This window comes from Achroia grisella, unplaced genomic scaffold, assembly GCF_030625045.1.
Source record: "Achroia grisella isolate CSIRO2021 unplaced genomic scaffold, CSIRO_AGI_Agris_v1 utg2506, whole genome shotgun sequence".
NCBI lineage: Eukaryota > Metazoa > Arthropoda > Insecta > Lepidoptera > Pyralidae > Achroia > Achroia grisella.
Window position 1 is genome coordinate 25,215 of NW_026712741.1, and position 20,796 is coordinate 46,010.

The 20,796-nt window shown below is 32.7% G+C and overlaps 1 protein-coding gene across 1 annotated transcript in view; it reads left to right on the forward strand.

The window, feature by feature from the left end:
• LOC131842812 (pyroglutamylated RF-amide peptide receptor-like) overlaps positions 1-20,514 on the forward strand; it is a gene marked incomplete at its 5' end in the record, with an annotated part of 44,462 nt that extends 23,948 nt beyond the window's left edge. Inside the window, 4 exons of the mRNA XM_059191378.1 lie at positions 12,182-12,279; positions 15,224-15,392; positions 18,416-18,537; positions 20,323-20,514. Of these exons, the coding sequence (XP_059047361.1) occupies positions 12,182-12,279; positions 15,224-15,392; positions 18,416-18,537; positions 20,323-20,514 (581 nt within the window). The remainder of the gene's footprint in view (positions 1-12,181; positions 12,280-15,223; positions 15,393-18,415; positions 18,538-20,322) is intronic.
• Positions 20,515-20,796: the final 282 nt, after the last annotated feature.

The following is a 20,796-nucleotide window of genomic DNA, read 5'->3' on the forward strand; positions in this document are numbered from 1 at the left end:
AAACCGATCGGGCTGAGACTTTGCATGCATAAAGCTACTATGACGTAGGCATCCCCTAAGAAATGATTTTGATTAATTCTATCCCTAAGGGGATAAAATAAGGGATCAGTGTTTGTTTGAAACTTTGTCAATTTTAAATCGATCGGGCTGAGACTTTGCATGCATAAAGCTACTATGACGTAGGCATCCCCTAAGAAAGGATTTTGATAAATTCCACCCCAAGGAGATAAACTAACGCGAGCGAAGCCGCGAGCAAAAGCTAGTAACAATATAAAACCCAAACTAATCTGATCTTAAACATGTAATTTTTTTTAACTAATTAGAGAATTATTGATATTTCGGTCTAAAATAGGAATATTTTTTAAAATGTCGATTTATCTAATGAACCTCGAGGGGAAATCAAACGGTACAAGTTAAGGTTTAGTGTTGCGTGGCACGCGACGAAATACCGAAAAAAATTGGGCTGCGGTTTTATTTTTTACTTCTTTATCTATATCTATCTGTCTTTATCTGTGTCTATCTGTCTGTGCATTTTCTACCGCATATATCACGGGGAGTGTTCTGAGGAATTGTTCGGATTAATACCAGCTGCTGAGTTTCAACACCGTACCACCCGCCAGAAACTGAAATACCATCCTGATCATCTGGATGAATGGCGGTCTTCCACAGTACGGTTTTCTAGAAATTTTTTGCCCCGCAAAACCACATTGTGGAATCACCTTCCAGCAATGGTATTTCCGAACCGATACGATATTGAAACCTTCAAGAAAAGAGCTTATTCCTTTTTAAAAGGCCGACAACGTACTTGCAATTCCCCTGGTGTTGCGGGTGCTCATGGGCGGCGGTAATCACTTACCATCTGGTGAGCCGCATGCTCGTTTGTCCCCTATGTTATAAAAAAATATATATCATCTTCTAATGGTTGCTGGTACGATCCCGCGAAATGTATTTAATAATAATGTGTTTATGTAATAATAATAATTCAGAACTACATAGCGTCATCCAGTCCAAAGCTAAGCAGAGCCTGTGTTATGAGCACTAGTCAAGTGATGTAATCTTAATTAAATAACGTAATAAAAACGTACATGTGAGAAGTACCAATTATGGTGACGAATTAGGCTTTGAAGCAGGCTACCGCAAGGGAAACCCCAAGTAGCGCCCGTGACACGGGTGTAGGTTTAAAAGGCCTTTTTAGAATGCATTAACACTCACCTTCACTACTTGCAGCTTCGGAATTTGGAATCGAACCCGCGACCATCTGATGTAAGGCGATATTGTAAACCGCTAGACCACTGGGGCCGTTTGTGTAATAATAATAATTCAGGACAAAACAGAGTCACCCAGACTGAGCAGAGCCTATGTTATGGGTACTAGACAACTGATAGAATCTTAATTAAATAACCTAGCGAAATATGTACTTATGTACATTTTGTTTGTAAATACATACTGTATATAGAAACAGAACGGTATAAACAATCATATACATGAAGACAAATGATTGTATCGTGCGAGGAATCTAACCTGCGGCCACTAGAAATAAAGCAGTGTACTAACCGACTACACCAGCAAGTACTAGCATTACAGTTCTCATTGGCCTATGTGGACTTCAATGTATACTTAATTCATTGTAGACTTCATTATTTCAATGTAGACTTCATTATTGAAGAATTTTGGACATTATGGATCACCTTCCGCCATCTAATCCTAAACTAAGCAGAGCTTGTGTTATGGGTACTAGATAACTGATATAAATATTTAGATATGTTCTAGGACAATTCACACAGCGCCATCTAGTCCCAAGCTAAGCAGAGCTTTTGTTATTGGTATTAAACAACTGATATAAATAGAAATAGAAATAGAAATAGAAATAGAAATAGAAATAGAAATAGAAATAGAAATAGAAATAGAAATAGAAATAGAAATAGAAATAGAAATAGAAATAGAAATAGAAATAGAAATAGAAATAGAAATAGAAATAGAAATAGAAATAGAAATAGAAATAGAAATATATAGAAATAGAAATAGAAATAGAAATAGAAATAGAAATATATAATAGAAATAGAAATAGAAATAGAAATAGAAATAGAAATAGAAATAGAAATAGAAATAGAAATAGAAATAGAAATAGAAATAGAAATATAAATAGAAATAGAAATAGAAATAGAAATAGAAATAGAAATAGAAATAGAAATAGAAATAGAAATAGAAATAGAAATAGAAATAGAAATAGAAATAGAAATAGAAATAGAAATAGAAATAGAAATAGAAATAGAAATAGAAATAGAAATAGAAATAGAAATAGAAATAGAAATAGAAATAGAAATAGAAATAGAAATAGAAATAGAAATAGAAATAGAAATAGAAATAGAAATAGAAATAGAAATAGAAATAGAAATAGAAATAGAAATAGAAATAGAAATAGAAATAGAAATAGAAATAGAAATAGAAATAGAAATAGAAATAGAAATAGAAATAGAAATAGAAATAGAAATAGAAATAGAAATAGAAATAGAAATAGAAATAGATCTCTAGAAATAGAAATAGAAATAGAAATAGAAATAGAAATAGAAATAGAAATAGAAATAGAAATAGAAATAGAAATAGAAATAGAAATAGAAATAGAAATAGAAATAGAAATAGAAATAGAAATAGAAATAGAAATAGAAATAGAAATAATCTTTATTCAAATAAACTCATTACAAGCACTTTTGAATAGTCACATTTTGATTCTACCACTCATTCGGAATGCAGATTCATCACAAGAAGAATGAGCAAGAAACTTGTGTGTTGCTCTTTTTAATAGATGTTTTTTTTTTATATAAATAATTACAGTGTAACAAGTAAGAGGCATGCGACAATGAATACTTCAATACATACATGATATATATTCCCAATTCCCCTTCAATTTCCCTTCAATACATATATGTCCCAATTTAGTTTCATATGTAAATTGAAAAGAGCTTTACTGGAAAAACAAATTTTATATATATTTTAATATACGTGTATCATAGTCTCATGGGTGCCATGGGCCTGTACTCGTATATACTATTACATACTGTGATTATGAACGGTGACACGGCTTTTCTTTTCTTTTTATCTTGTAATTTTTTTTTTCCTTTTGATACTGTTATTGTAACTGATTTCGGTTTTTGTGAGCAATGAATATTGTAATTCATTCTATATATATTTATATTTGTGTATCCTAGATCTTATTTAATATATTTTTTTGTGTTTAAATTATATGTATCTGTATGTAGTAAAAAACCCGCATCTTAGTTTTTTTTTATGAGTAATGGGGGCTGCCTGAAAACCAGCGCTGTATAGGTGCACCTCACTAAGGTTGTGCTTATATCAGCAACAGCTGAGGCAGGTCCTATTGCCAACTTCTATGTTATTACTTATTTCTTGTTTTATGTCTTATTGTAAATTGTATTATTTGTGTTATGTTGGCAATAAATCAATTATCTATCTATCTATATTGAAATCACCAGACCGATACAGACAATCATACTCATGAATGTTTTTACCGTGCGAATAATCGAACCTGCAATCATCGGCAGTAAAACGGTGCTACAGTTTACATTTTATTTATGTTTCTGTCTAATTAAAATGGTATGTAAAGCTAGATCCAGCTGAAGATATCTTCAATAAGTGATGCTCATTACGCTGCAAGTCAGCGTTTTGTCGGATTATAATTAAAATGTAATTTGACAAAGGAAATTTTATTATCTCTACGTGGCATTAGGGTTCATAATTGGTTTTAAATATCTGTATCGTTATATAACAAGCTCACTGTTGTCGTATTTATATTCTTTGGCTTACTTCTAAATCACTAATATAATAGATTTTTTTATACCATGATGGTAGAAATCAACCATACGGCCCATCTGATGGTAAACATGTTCTTTGGCTTACTTCTAAATCACTAATAGAATAGATTTTTTTATACCATGATGGTAGAAATCAACCATACGGCCCATCTGATGGTAAATATGTTCTTTGGCTTACTTCTAAATCACTAATAGAATAGATTTTTTTATACCATGATGGTAGAAATCAACCATACAGCCCATCTGATGGTAAACGGTTAACATAGCCTATGGACGCCTGAAATACCAGGGATGTTATATGCGTGTTGCCGACCCTTAAGTAACTTTAACATACTCTTAAAAATAACATAACCTTAAACACCCCATGTTTGAGGCTACTTAAGTCTTAACTATCTCTACCATCCAGGCTAGCTAACTCAGAACTGCTGGACATAGGTCTCCTCCAAAGATCTCCACGACGATCGGTCCTGCGCTGCTCCCATCTAATGCCTTCCAGCGATCTTGACCAGATCGTCGGTCCACCTTGCAGGAGGCCTTCCCACGTTGCGTCTTCCGGTCCGTGGTCGCCACTCGAGGACTTTATTGCCCCAACGGCCATCTGTTCTACGTGCCCCGCCCATTGCCACTTCAGTGTCGCAATTCTTCGGGCTATGTCGATCACTCTGATTTTTCTACGGATCTCCTCATTTCTGATTCGATCACGCAGAGAAATTCGAGCATAGCCCTCTCCATTGCCCTCTCAGTCACTCACTCTGAGTTCATGAGACCCATAGTCAGCGACCATGTCTCTGTGCCGTAAGTCATCACTGGCAACACACATTGGTTTAGGACCAATGTGAGTTACCAGTCATCACTGACATCACATCCTAAACCAATGACCTTCGTCTTGAGACACTGCGGAAATTTGGACGAAAAGATATATCGGACCTCAGAACTGGCAGAACTCAAAAGGTTTTTATATTATTGTTTTTTTTATCGGTTTTTCGGCTTAAGATACTAAAATATTACATACCAAAGCTAACAATCTGCTTTAATTTCTTTTCATTATAAAATGGGAGAACACAATAGATCTATATATCGCAGTGCACAGGTCTAAACACCTGACAATTGCCCAAAACCCTCAAAAAAAAAAGAGGTCGCTTGAGTTACGTAGCACAGTGCCTCAGACAGTGCAGTTTCAGAGGAGCTTCCTCCCGCGTACACTTAGATTGTGGAATGAACTGCCTGCCGAGGTTTTCTCACGAGACTACAGCATGGGGTTTTTTAAGAAGGGTACATTAAGGTTTCTTAAGTTAGCAACGCGCACGTAACACCTCTGGTGTCTCAGGCGTCCATAGGCTACGGTAACCATTTACCATCAGATGGCCGTATGCTTATTTGCGACCATAATAGTACAAAAAATCAGAACTCGATTTTGACTTTTTTCTTACTATATATAATATTAATAGTAACTATTTGAAAAGCATTCTGTAATCACTCTAATTTCAAGTTGCAGAGTACCAATTAAATTTTACTTCATAATAGTATTTAATAGTCAATTCTATTGTACGAGTATCTTCCTTTAATCAACAAATTAATTAACTCACATCTTAATAATAGAGTGTTAAAGAGAACCCTGGAGCAATTGGTGGCATCCTTGATTGAGGTTCAATGACCTGAAGATCAAAAACCAGAGGTACTTTGTAGAAAGTCATCTAAGTGGGTACCTCTATCTCCCTTAGTTTAGAGACTTAGCAGCTTCAACATAGTATAAAACAAAGTCGCTGTCGCTGTCTGTCCGTCCCTATGTATGCTTAAATCTTTAAAACTATGCAACGGATTTTGAAGAGGTTTTTTTAATAGATACAGAGATTCTAAAGGAAGGTTTATATGTATAATACATGTACACCCGGGTGAAGCTGGGGCGAGTAGTTAGTACTTTATAAGAAGTGTAATCAGGCAGTGAAATTATAAGATACATAATCGTAACTTAATGTCCGGAACTGCAATGCGTAAGTAGTATCACGATGTGATATGATAATGTGATGAATTAAAAAATGTACTCAAACTGGCTTTATAAAAGAAATTTAGTTAAGTTTGTAGCCAATTTTTTCTCATTTAAATCTGTATTCTGAACCTCAATCCAAATTACCTCACCAGACGTTTAGAACTGTCTCCCCCCTTGGAAAGGTAGGTGGTGCACTATAAACAGTTAGATACTTTTTATTTATTTATTTATTTAATTCAGGCTACATGGCCCATATTATAAATACCTTATAGACTAACATACATAATAAAATTGTCTCTATGGTCACGGCACTGACGACGGCAATCTGTCACGGTAGCGCCGATAGACCACCCCCTTCGGCCAGTAGTCCTATACTCGGTCTTCTCAAGGGGTGAGCCCTTGTCGAAGACCGAGTATAACGCAGTATAAATATAAATGATCATATATCATCACTACATAGTATAAAACAAAGTCGCTGTCGCTGTCTGTCCGTCCCTATGTATACTTTAATCTATACAACTACGCAACGGAATTTGAAGCGTTTTTTTTATAAATACAGTGATTCAAGAATGGATAATACATGTACACCCGTGCGAAGCCGGGGCGAGTAGCTAGTATTAGTATAAAAAACTTAACGCGCACAAGCCACTAAAATATCTTACATGAATGAATCATTGTTTCATTTGATTTGATGTCTGTGATGTTCATGTAGATATATAGGCAACGATGAACATCTACCATCAGATAGATCATCAGCTTGACATAAGTTAGATAAAAAAACACTAAACCATTAATTATGAAATTGCTTGTCGTTGTAGAATACTAACGCGACCTTTCGACTCTGGTAATTTATTTATTTAACTTTAATGCACAAAAACAATGTGTACATATGGCGCTCTTACCTTGTGGATTATATTGACAGCCTCGGTGGTGTAGTGGTTAGCATACCGCTTTACTATCCGATGGTCGTGGGTTCGATTCCTCGCACGTTACAAACATTTGTATTCATGAGTATGATTGTTTGTATCGGTCTGGGTATTTTCTATGTATAATATGTATTTATTTACAAATAAAATGCATGCAAGTATTTATATCAGTTGTCTAGTACCCATAACACAAGCTCTGCTTAGCTTGGCACTTGATGGCGCTGTGTGAATTATCCGGAGATATTATTATATTTTTATTATATTAGGTAAGAATCCCACACACCTCTTCGTCACCCCTCTGACGATAGGGCGTTTTTTTTTATTTCTTACCACACGATAAAATAAAGAAGGTTAAGTATGATAACAATAGAAAGTATCTCATTCAATTAAAATTATTACTTTTGAATAGTCATAACATTTTTTTTATCTACCGCTCATTCGGAAGATGTCACATCACAAGAAGAACAAGATAGAAACTTGAGTGTTGCTCTTTTAAATACAATAGAAAGTTCTTTATTTCAATAAACATAAATTTAAGCACTTTTGAATAGTCATACTTTATTTTTAATCTATGGCTCATTCGGAAAGCTGTCTCATCACAAAAAGAACGAGTAAGAAACTTGAGTGTTGCTCTTTTAAATAATCATTGTAACTTTACATTTTTATGTTGAAATGTGTGAATACAAACTACCAACTAGCACTAATACAATAGAGTCAAAAATTAATTACACAATCAAGCTGAGTAACTAAATAAGATTAAATCAATCGTAGTTATTTGGGCAGACCAGTCACTAAAACCAAGCACTCATTCACGAGTATGACGGATGAGTGAATCATACAAATATGTAATAGTAATACTACCAAAAGCAACAAACGAAGACGTGTGATGGTAGACGAATATGTCTGCCCATAAAAGATTTGTTTACCATCTACCCGCTGCTCTTCAGTTTACCCGTGATCATGGCGGTTGAAACACTGCCGAAATATGGGGAACTCAACAAAAATAAAACGTTGTAAGATCCCGTGATTTACTAATTATATTTATAAATAAAAATCGCGTCAAACTTAAAACTGTATATAATACCACTCTGCCTTCTAGGTTAATGAGCACAATATTTATTGCATGTTAGACTACTTTTTGATATCTCTATAATGTACTCTAAATGTTTAGTAGCAAGGTATAATGTCCCTTCCGCCATTCCATTTATCGTTATGTTTTCATTTTATGTATTTTCGCCTTGCTTATCTGCAATTTGAAGCGACATTCCTTCAAAACGACCAACTGTTTCATGTAATGTCTACGATTACTTGAATTGAATTATATAATGACGGCCACAGTGGTCTAGAGGTTTAGCACACCGCCTCACTTCCAATGGTCGTGGGTTCATACAATCATACTCATGTGTACAAACATGAGTCTGTCTGGGTGTTTTTTATGTAAAACTAGCCGTTCCCGCGACTTCGTCCGCGTGGAATTTAACTTAATTTTTCTAAAATAAAAGATTTTTTCAAAATAAACGTAGCCTAAGTTCCTTCTTATTACATCAACTACCTGCCAAAAAGAGTCTCGTTAAAATCGGTCCAGCCGTTTCAGAGATTAGCGAGAACAAACAGACCGACAGGCAGACAGATTAAAATTGTAAAATGTGTTTTTTTTTTGGTGTATATACCGTATTTATATTCATATGTACTTCACAATACATTTATGAAAATATCATGTATATACGGAAGAACTTAGAGAGTTTTAAAAAACTCAAAGACTGTACAAGTAGAAATTTACGCAATATAAATAAGCTAATTTTACCTAAATGCCGTCTGCACAAAGTCAGTAATTTATTCTATGGTAATTGCGTAAGATTTTATAATAAACTGCCAGAATCTGCATTAAATCTGACAGAGAGGCAATTCAAATCTTATATTAAATATTTTTTATGTAAGAAAGCGTATTACAGGATAGACGAATTCATAGATGACAACATATCAAGTAAATAATTAGTTTATTAGCATACAACGTTATAATTTAATTTTCTCATTGCTTTCTTTATTTAATTATTTTAGAAATATGAAAGCGTAGCGGTTTTTGTATTGATTGCCGCATGCATTCTTATATAAAATGTGAATACTATAACTATCAGATAACAATTGTAAGTAGCTTTTACGTGGTCTGGTGTTTTGAGTAGTCATGCTCACTAAAATGTCCAGACTTGTGGCGGCGGCGTGGTGGGCCGGGTCATTGGGCTCCCTAAAATATGGTCTAGCGCAGTGATGGCTGGCTCATACGTCATACTCGTGAACGGGTGCTGCTTGTAGGGACTGGTCTGCTCTAATCACTATGTCTGATTTCCTCGTATTAATTGTTTAACCAGTTGGTTATGTATGCAATATTTTTTCTATTTGAGTATTTAATTAAATTAGTGCTAATTGGTGGTTTGTATTCACACACTTAAACTTAAATTATTAAGTAAGAATAAAATTATTTAAAAGAGCAACACGCAAGTTTCTTGCTCGTTCTTCTTGTGATGAGACAGCTTTCCGAATGAGCGGTAGATTAAAAAAAATGTGATGACTATTCAAAAGTGCTTCAATGTAAGTTTATTTGAATAAATGATTTTCTATTCTATTCTTTTATTATTCTTATTTTTATTCTGATTATAATTGGCTTACTATTCCAGTTGCGTAAGAAAATAGCCAACATTTTCCTTATTGATAAAACTGCTACGTTCAGATTAATAAGAGATTTTATTATAGCGTTCATTGAAGCATGTAAGTAGGTAATCAAATTTAATCCTTTCCTTTGAATATTGATTAGGTTTATGTATTGAGATGGCAAATTCAGTTAATCAAAATTATTACCTCTTACCTGGCGTACATTAATAACTCACGAGGGTATTATACTCGTATTACCTTCACTGTAATATTATGTTATCTGTGCCTATATTGACTAAATTTCGATGTATATTGATAACGTAATCGAAATTTTGTTACAAATCTATACATATAAATAAAATTGGAGTGTCTGTTTGTAATATTGAAATAACCGTTTCCTACTACATGCATATAAATGTAAATACGGTACATAAACCAAAATATCATTTTTTATAATTTTTCTGTCTGTCTGTTTGTTCCGGCTAATCTCTGAAATGGCTGGGCCGATTTTGATGGGACTTTTTGGCAGGTAGCTGATGTACTAAGGAGTAACTTAGGTTACTTTTATTTTAGAAAAATAAAGTTTAATTCCACGCGGACGATGTTGCGGGAACAGCTAGTAACAAGTAAAATTTAAGGTCAGTCATGAAAGAAGATACAAAGAAGTAGCCAAGAATAGAAGAAAAACTATCTCTTTCTAATTTCAATTGCATAGAATAAAAAATGTTTCTTACAATGTTTTATTTATATATTATGTTTATTATAGGCGGGCATATAAGAATAATTCTATTACAGTCCCCAGAAACTAAATATATATAATTCTAATTTATCTCTCTCGTAATATGTTCTTAATATATATATATACATACATGTATTATATATATATAAAAAGTGTCTAGTTTTCGATGACCCGCGCAATTTCGACTGAGTTTCATTTGAGAATCGGCCTGCATTTATTTTTCATCCCCCTAAATGTTAGGGGTAGTCCACATCAATTTTTATTTTATTTTAAGGCAAAACAACGTTGCCGGGACAGCTAGTATATATATATATATATATATATATATATATATATATATATACTAGTATATATACTAGTAGTAGTATATATATATATTTAAAGTTGTACATTTTTTAAAAATGCATTTCTGCAACCTTTTCTACTAGTTTCTGAGATTAGCGCGTTCAAACAAACAAACTCTTCACTTTATTAGAAGGGTGAAATATAGGTACCGTAATTTATTATAAAAAGCAACTATTTTTGAGGGTCCACTGAAAATTGAATACGCTGCGGCTACCATTCAATAGGGATGATGGGATTATTAGTTTTTAGTTTTCTTTTTTTCTTTTTGATTATTAAAAAAATATACGTTTAATATCATATATTAAACAACAAAAATTATATATATATAATAGCGCCATCTACATTTACCTGTGGTAAAAAATAGTTTGGTGATAGAACGGGTGAACTAATATAATACATTTGGAACTATCTTAAACAAAGGGTGAAAATTTAAAGCTGTATGTATTTTTTAATGCCACATTATAAAAAAATAAAAATAAATATTATGTCGAAAAAATAAAATTATTTTCTTTGGGGTGAGCTACCCTTAACACTCAGGGGTATAAAAATTAGTTATAAACCTATTCTCAGATCTACTGAATCATCATTGCCTTGCCTTTATCCCATTATTTGGGGTCGGCGCAGTATGTCATTCTCTTCTACTGCTCTCTATCGGTCGTCATATCTAAACATACCCTTCTTTTATTCATATCATCTTTCACACAATCCATCCATCTTTTCTAAGGGCGTCGCCTCCCTTTACATCCATCCACATTCATATTATACACTTTCCATAAGACATGGTCCTCATTCCTCCGCATAACATGCCCATATACATATAAAATTTCATCAAAATCGGTCAAGCCGTTTCGGTAAATGTGTCACACACAAGAATTTTATATATTTTAATATATGACAATGTATTGGTACATCCGCCTGCGCTAACTTTTTACGACTGTTGATAAAATTAAATAAATATGACATTCAAAGTTTGTAAAAATTTTACCCTTAAGGGGTAAATTGGAATAGGGGATGAAAGTTTGTGTGGAAATTCGTCATTCGTCGTTCACGCGGCCGAAGTCGCTGGTACAGCTAGTCTTAAATGTGATGGATTATATTTTTTACTCCACAATTTTGTAAATCGATGTTTTTTTTTAATATTTCGTCAATCTTGATTCCATAAGGAATCAAGATGTAAATAATTACAGTTCGAATTTACCTGTTTGTTTTTATATTTCTATTTTTTTATTTTAATACCCTTAAGGGGTAAATTGGAATAGGGGATGAAACTTTGTATGTAAATTCGTTTTTCGTCATATATTTCACCCGGACGAAGTCGCCGGTACAGCTAGTCTTAAATGTGATGGATTATATTTTTTACTCCACAATTTTGTAAATCGATGTTTTTTTTTTATTATATTCCTTAAGGAATCAAGATGTAAATAATTACAGTTCGAATTTTCCTGTTTGTTTTTATATTTCTATTTTTTTATTTTAATACCCTTAAGGGGTAAATTAGAATAGGGGATGAAACTTTGTATGTAAATTCGTTTTTCGTCATATATTTCACCCGGACGAAGTCGCTGGTACAGCTAGTCTTAAATGTGATGGATTATATTTTTTACTCCACAATTTTGTAAATCGATGTTTTTTTCCTTATTTACAGTTGGAATTTTCCTGTTTTTTTTTTATATTTCTATTTTTTTATTTTAATAATTTCTCGTTTCAGGTTGTATAGTAGTGGTTTCGTACTCATTAATGGGCAGACGGCTTTGTTCTGTACTGCCTCCCTTCGACCAAACTGAAGGCAGTGTCAACAGTCAACAGGTAAGCTATAATATCTTCTTGACTTATTTCCAAAAAACAGCAACATTCATAATGTTAATACTAGATTTAAAGACAAACTTGCTGTCCCCAAGTATCGTTTAGAAAAAGTCAATAGTTCTTTTATGGGAATAGGTATAAAATTTTACAATAAGATACCAAAGGATATGTTGGAATTACCTTTAAATAAATTCAAAACATCTGCTAAATCATATTTACTGAGCAAAGCCTATTATTCACTAAACGATTACTTGAATGACGAGTGTGCATGGCAATAGTTGTTCATGCACTGAATTTTCATTTAATGTTAGACATAGACACCTATATAAATATACATTGTAAATAAACTGGCTTTAAAAAAAAAGTAATTCAATTGAGTTTCTTGCCAGTTCTTCTCAATTGGATCTATATACCGAACTGGACGGTAGGGAAAAAAATAAAATTAGAATGTAAAAATTTAACGTTCATAAGCGGCTAAAATGTCCTACATGAATAAATGATTTTTGAATTTGAATTTCTTAATGTTATAAACCATAACTTAGATGAATTGATATTTGTTACTCTACTTAATAAATTGTATTATTTTGTTTAATTAAATATTCTTTATTGCACTTAATATACATTTGTAAGTATATTAATTACAACTAATGTTAACAAAGGAGGACTTATCTCTAAAAGAGATCTCTTCCAGTCAACCCAATAGAGCGTGGCATAGGAAGTGTTGAGTGGGTCAAAATGTGCAAATATTAATTTAATGAAAATGTCATAAATAATTAAAATGTTAGGTTTTGTATTTATTGATATAAATAAAGTATATTATCTTGAATAGAACGTATATTTCCATTTTTACAATAATATTTCTTAGCGAGATGTAAAAGAATGTTACTTCACTTAAGTCACAGACAATATGATAAAACCTTTATGACGGTGGTAATAAAACAAAGTATCTGCCAAAAAAAGTATCGTCAAAATCGGAGATTCCATTCCAGAGATTAGCCGGAACAAACAGATAGACAGACAGACAGACAAAAATTGTAAAAAAAAATATTTTGGTGTACGTACCGTATTTATACTCATATTCATGTAGTAAAAAATGGTTATTTTAATATTACAAACAGATACTCCAATTTCATTTATATGTATAGATTTATTCGTATCTATATATTATTTATACGTCTATTTTTACATCTATATTACAGAATATCGTAAAAATCACTTTGGAATTATATCGTATTTATATTCATATGCGTGTAGTAAAAAACTGTTATTACAATATTACAAACAGACACTCCAATTTTATTTATACGTATAGATTTGTAATATATGGTTATACTTCGAAAATATCTTTGAAACAACGCAATACGTCTGTTCTAATTTAATATTGAGACATAAAATAATGATCTTAATTTCATGATAAAATTCGGTAAATATAAACATTCTCTATACGTTAATAATTTGATAATGAGCATACGAAATTATTTACACGCCTCGTGTGTGGAAATCTTGATTTATAACACTTTAAGAGCGTTAAGTCGGTACATAATTATACTTTTATGCTTGAACACCCAATAATTTAATATTTTTAGTATAAAATCAATCGCTTAACCTAAAACTGACGGTCGTGGGTTCGATTCCTTGCTGTATAAATATTTATATTCATAAGTTTGATTGTTTATACAAACTTTATTTCAACGCCTCGTGTGTGGAAATCTTGATTTATTACACTTTAAGAGTGTTAAGTCGGTACATAATTATACCTTTATGGTTGAATACCCAATAATTTAATATTTTTAGTATAAAATCAATCGCTTAACCTAAAACTGATCGTCGGGGGTTCGATTCCTTGCTGTATAAATATTTATATTCATGAGTTTGATTGTTTATACGAACTTTATTTCAACGCTTCGTGTGTGGAAATCTTGATTTATTACACTTCAAGAGCGTTAAGTCGCTACATAATTATACCTTTATGGTTGAATACCCAATAATTTAATATTTTTAGTATAAAATCAATCACTTAACTTAAAACTCCAAATAAATGTTTGTTATATAGTAAACTAGCTAGTCGCCCCGGCTTCGCACGGGTGTACATGTATTATATATATAAACCTTCTTCTTGAATCACTGTCTATTAAAAAAAACAGCTTCAAGATCCGTTGCGTAGTTTTAAAGATTTAAGCATACATAAGGACAGACAGCGACTTTGTTTTATACTATGTAATGATGATGATGATTCTCATGTCGCGGTGTTTGTTACGAAAATCCTCAGAAATTTTGACGGTTAAAAAATTTTACGTTCATAAACGGATAATATTTTAAGAAAGGTGTTACATATGAATGTGGATGGTTATAAGGGCAGAGGAAGGCCGAAAAAGAGATGGATGGACTGTCTGAAAGATGATATGGTAAGAAAAGGAGTAAATAACGCGATGACTGCGAACAGAGATGAATGGAAGCGAAAAACATATTACGACGACCACAAATAAATGGGATAAGGAAGAAGCAGATGATGATGATGATGATGATGATGAAGCGGCTAAAATGTCCTACATAAATAAATTGTTTTTAAATTTGAAACGGCTGTTTTCATATGACAATTACTGCATAATATATATATATATATATATATATATATATATTATATATATATATATATATATAATATATATATATATATATATATATATATATATATATATATATTATATATATATATATATATATATATTATATGTATATATATAAATATATAATCTAATAGAAGCACAGCTTAGCTTGGTACTAGATATGAATTGTAAATTGTCCTGGGTTATAATTACAACAAAAACGTACTGCACTCACTGAACTGTTTCATATCTGATATTGAGAAGCGAATCGTAGACTTTTATTAACATTTATAACTATACCATAGGGTTACTGATATATTATTATTGTTATCTCTTTCTAGCGATTACGACTAGTCCGCGAGAGGAAGCGAGTAGCGTGGATTCTTCTGCTGCTCGCTGTCCTCTTCGCGCTGTGCTGGTTGCCATACAACATCCTGCAGCTGCTGATCGATGTGAATGCTGTGGAGGTGGAATCTGTGTCTTCAGTGTTGCCATATACATTACTCCTTGGTGAGTTTTTTTTTTACATCACAGGAGGCAAACGAGCCAGCTCACTTGTTGATAAACTCACGGTAACTGACAGTAACTGTACGGTACGGAAAAAATTAAAATTATAATGTAAAAAATTTGACGTTCATAAGCGGCTAAAATGTTTTACATGAATAAATGATTTTTGATTTGAATTTTGGATTTGATTACCGATGTCCATTAACATTTATATTACATTTTGTTAAAATTAAACAATTTATATATAGGAAAGCTTTGGTAAATATATGTAGGTCGAGCGCAGTGATGGCTGGCTCATCCGTCATACTCGTGAACGGTGCTGCTTGTAGGGACTGGTCTGCTCTTATCACTACGACTGATTTAATCTTATTGTGTTTTTATATTTGAGCCTAAATAAATTAGTGCTGGTTGGTAGTTTGTATTCACACGTTTCGACTTGTAAAATGTGAACTTACAAGGATTGTTTAAAAGAGCAACACACAAGTTTCTTGCTTATTCTTCTTGTGATGAGACAGCTTTCCGAATAAGCGGTAGATTTAAAAAAATGTTGAATAGAATAGAATAGAATAGAATAGAAAATCATTTATTCAAATAAACTTAATTTAAGCAATGTCTCATCACAAGAAGAACGAGCAAGAAACTTGTGTGTTGCTCTTTTAAATAATCCTTGTAAGTTTACATTTACAAGTCGAAACGTGTGAATACAAACTACCAACAAGCACTAATTTTTGGGTCAAATATAAATATGCAATAAGATTAAATCAGTCGTAGTGATAAGAACAGACCAGTCCCTACAAGTAGCACTCGTTCACGAGTATGACGGATGAGCCAGCCATCACTGCGCTCGACCATATTTTAGGGAGCCCATTGACCCGGCCCACCACGCCGCCACATGTCTGGACATTTTAGTGAGCATGACTACTCATTCCACACGACGATTTACTATATGGTAGTTACAGTATTCGCACTTTACATAAGGATGCATGCGGCAATCAATACAAAAGCCGCTACGCTATCATATATCAAGAAAGCAGTATGAAAATTAAAATTATAACGTTGTCCGCAAATAAACTTATTCTTGCTATATATTGCTATCATCTATAAATCTTATTAGGCTTTTTTACATAACATTTGATAAGATTTGAATTGCCTCTCTGTAAGATTTAGCGTAGACTCTGGCAGTTTATCTTACGCAATTACCATAAAATGAATTACTACTTTGTGTAGACGGCATTTAGGTAAAATTAGCTTATTTTTATTGCGTAAATTACAGTCTTTATTTAAATAAATGTATACATAATATTTTCTATTCTATTTAAACACAGGTATATTGGAAAATTCGGGTAAAATTTACAGTATACATCTATACCTATAAATCTTTGATATTTTCTCACAAAATTCTACAATTGATACTAGGAAAACGCCTCGGCTTCACACGGCTATAATTGAAAGGTTTTATGTATATTTTTAAACAAGAATTTCTACTCAGCAACGATCTGCTGTAATCACTAAGTTTTAATCTAATTTAGTTGATTGTGTATTTAATATTCTGACTGTAATTATTATTATTATTTTATTTTAATTCGAATAACATTCGCAACAGCATGGTAATTAATAATTATTAAATTAAATTATTGTAATAAAACTGTTATAAAATAGACTTAACTAAGTTTCTGTATCTATTTCCATATATAATGCAAGTGGGTATTAAAAACTATTTAACACAAAGTTCAGTGTAGTGGTGTCTAAACTAGGCTAATTTTGTCTCTAATACATCATTTCAAGCGTATTGACGGATTTTTAAAAGTAAAGTAAATAAGTACGTTTCTTGAAGGTATTAATATCGCATAGGGTCAGAAATACCATTGCTGAAATGTGATTCCATAATGTGGTAATGCATTGTAGAAAGTTTCTATAACACGCATGACGGAGGACCGCCTTCCATTCTGTTGATCAGGATGGTATTTTAGTTTCTGGCGGGTGTGATAGTGAAATTCAATAGCTGGTAGTTTTTTTTTGTGGATGATAATGGAATGGTGCACTCGCCTGCGCTAACGGTTTACGCTGGCGGGGCACCAGTGGAGGATGATGAGATGAGCATGAGGTCAGGTCAGTTAGTCTATCGTGATGAATTCACTGGGAATTTATCACGATGGTTTCCAGGGGAAACTGCGTGGAGGTCGACCTGACATGGTACATTGCTAGCAATGGGGTTATCAATCCACATTAATCCACAATTCCCTTCCTCCCAATAGCTGGTATTAATCATAACAGTATCTCAGAACACAGTGATATATGCGGTAGAAAATACACAGAGATACAATATCTCGCCGCAAAGTCAGTGGGACTAGATGACGCTGAAATCATTCGCTGATTGTCCTGAGATATATTACTTAATGTATAGTTTGTCAGGTTAAGGTCAGACCTCGGTGGTCTAGTGGTTTAGCACACCACTTTACGTCCGATGGTCGCGGGTTCGATTCCTCGCACGGCACAAACATTTGTATTCATGAGTATAATTGTTTGTGTCGGTCTGGGTGTTTTCTATGTATAATATGTATGTATTTACGAAAAAAAAAATATCTATGTATTTGTCTCAGTTGTCTAGTACCCATAACACAAACTTTTAACTAGCTTAACTTGGGTCTAGATGGCGCTGAGTGAATTGTCCTGAGATTATGAGATTATGAGAATATTATTATTATAAACTAGCTGTTCCCGCGAATTCGTCCGCGTGGAATTTAACTTTATATATCTAAAATAAAAGTAGCCTAAGTTACTCCTTATTACATCAGCTACCTGCCAAAAATGTCCCATCAAAATCTATCCAGCCATTTCAGAGATTAACCAAACCAAACAGAGCAGACAAAAATAGTAAAAAATGTTATTTTGGTATATGTACCGTATTTATATTCATATGCATACAGTAAAAAACGGTTATTTCAATATTCCAAACAGATACTCCAATTTTATTTATATGTATAGATAAATGAAGTGGGTATATTGTCTGTTTTACTGTATTCCAGGGCACGCGAACTCAGCGATCAATCCTATAGTGTACTGCCTGATGACACGCAACTTCCGGCGGTCATTACGCAAGCTGATCTGCCACGACACCGGTAACATACACTCTAGTACTCACTTCCATGTAAGTTCACACATGTACACGCAGCCGACGATGTTGCAATACTTTTTCTTAAAAAATATATATACTCTGTGGCTTGTTTGCCAACGTCGTCATATAAAAAAAAATATAATAGAATTCGATATTTAAATTTGAAGAGAATTATTAAAGTGGTGGGCAATTTTTCTTCCGATTGAGTTTGTATTTCAGTAGTCATGTATTATATATATTTATTTAATTTAAAAATGGAATATTTTTTATTTTATTCATGCCGTTGGCTTCTTTGCTAACGTCGTCATGTAAAAAAATATAATAGAATTCGATATTTAAATTTGAAGAGAATTATTAAAGTGGTGGGCAATTTTCTTCCGACTGAGTTTGTATTTTTGTAGATATGTTTTCTATTTATTGATTTAATTTAAAAATGGAATATTATTTATTATATATACGACTTTGGATTGTTTGCCAACGTCGTAGTTTAAAAAAATATAATAGAATTCGATATTTGAATTTAAGGAGAATTATTAAAGCGATGGGCAATTCTTTTTCCAACTGTGTTTTTATTTTTGAAGTCAATTTATTTTTGTTTAAATTAAAAATGGAATAGATGTTTTCTTTATCATATATATACTATGTCAGCTTGTTTGCCCACGTCGTTTAAAAAGATACCTATTTATAATAGAGTTCGATATTTAAATTTAAAGCGACGGCAATTATTCTTAGAAATGAGTTTGTATTTCTAGTCATGTAACTTCCTTTTTATTTAAATTAAAAATGGAATAGATGTATTCTTTATTCAAATATTATATTTTATTTAAGTACTTTTGAATAGTAATTTTTTTATGAGGTTATATAGTTCGAAATGCAAATTCAGCTATTAATAATGTATAATATACTCACTTGTACTTTATTGAAATTTTGTATTATACTAACGGTTCCCGTAGATTCGTATGCTTTTTTTTTTTAATAACAGCCTTCGTCTTAATGATACAATCTGTTATATTAAATCTGAACTGCCAGACGTTATATTCCATTCAATTCCTTGAGCTTGGTGGAAAGAAAATTGCTCTCTTTATTAGTTGTAACATAGTTATTTGTAAATATTGTGAATTTTCGTAGAGTTTTTAAAAGTAATAAAAGAAAGTACTGTTACATCGTCATCATGTCTGTACCTATATTCAAACATACATTTTAACAATTTTAATCTATTACATTGTGTGATAACGATATGATTTTGCTTAATTTGAATTTGCTAATACCGACAATAACTTTTAAGTATCTAACACGTAAGTGACGGCTTCGGTGATCTAGTGGTATAGCATACCGCCTTACGAGCAGGTTCGATTCCTCGCACGATGCGAACATTTATAGCCATAATTATTATTGTTTTTAGTGGTCTGGGTGTTTTTTATGTATATTATGTACATATTTAAAAAATATGTTTAAACATCAGCTATCTAGTACCTCTAACACAAGCTCTACTTAACTTGAAAGTAAGTAACGTTGTGTAAATTTTCCGGAATTATTATTATTAGTACCTTAAATTATTTTTTAGGTTTTTGAGTTCTTACTCTACTCTTTCCCTCTCTCTCTCTCTCTCTGACTGACTCATTCATCGATATTCCTAAGGACCAATACCTTATGCATTGTAATTTTAGTGTCATATCTCCTTCTTCAAATCTGAACATTTAAAGCAAGCTGCTTGGCAGTGGAACTAAAAACAGAGGTCACAGAAATAACTTTGCACAATATCTCCCGGTTGATGGTGGTAAATCTTTTAATGCACTTTTAATGCCAACTTGTTTCCAGATGCAAGGTTTACGTCAAAAATCCAACATGTCTAGTATGAGGACGTGTACAACAGTGACGTTTAGGAGCAGCAATAACCAGCTCGGCAGGACCACGTGTGCACCAAGCATCCAGTACGGCAGAGTCCAGAGGAACTCCGTACGGGAGAACAGCTGGAAAGATCGGCATACGATGACTCCTCAGTTCTTGTAAAAGATATATTTTGGCAAATGCTGGAGGAGCTCATAGACCATAGCCTAAGAGTTTTAAGTTTGACGCGGTCATTATTTATAGGTATAGTAAGTAAATCACGGGATCTTACTACGTTTTATTGAGTTCCCGATAATTCGACAGTGTTTCAACCGCCATAATCACAGATAAACTCAGTTTTCAGTGTTTCATCCGCCATGATCACAGGTAAACTCAGTATTCAGTGTTTCAACCGCCATGATCACAGATAAACTCAGTATTCAGTGTTTCAAACGCCATGATCAC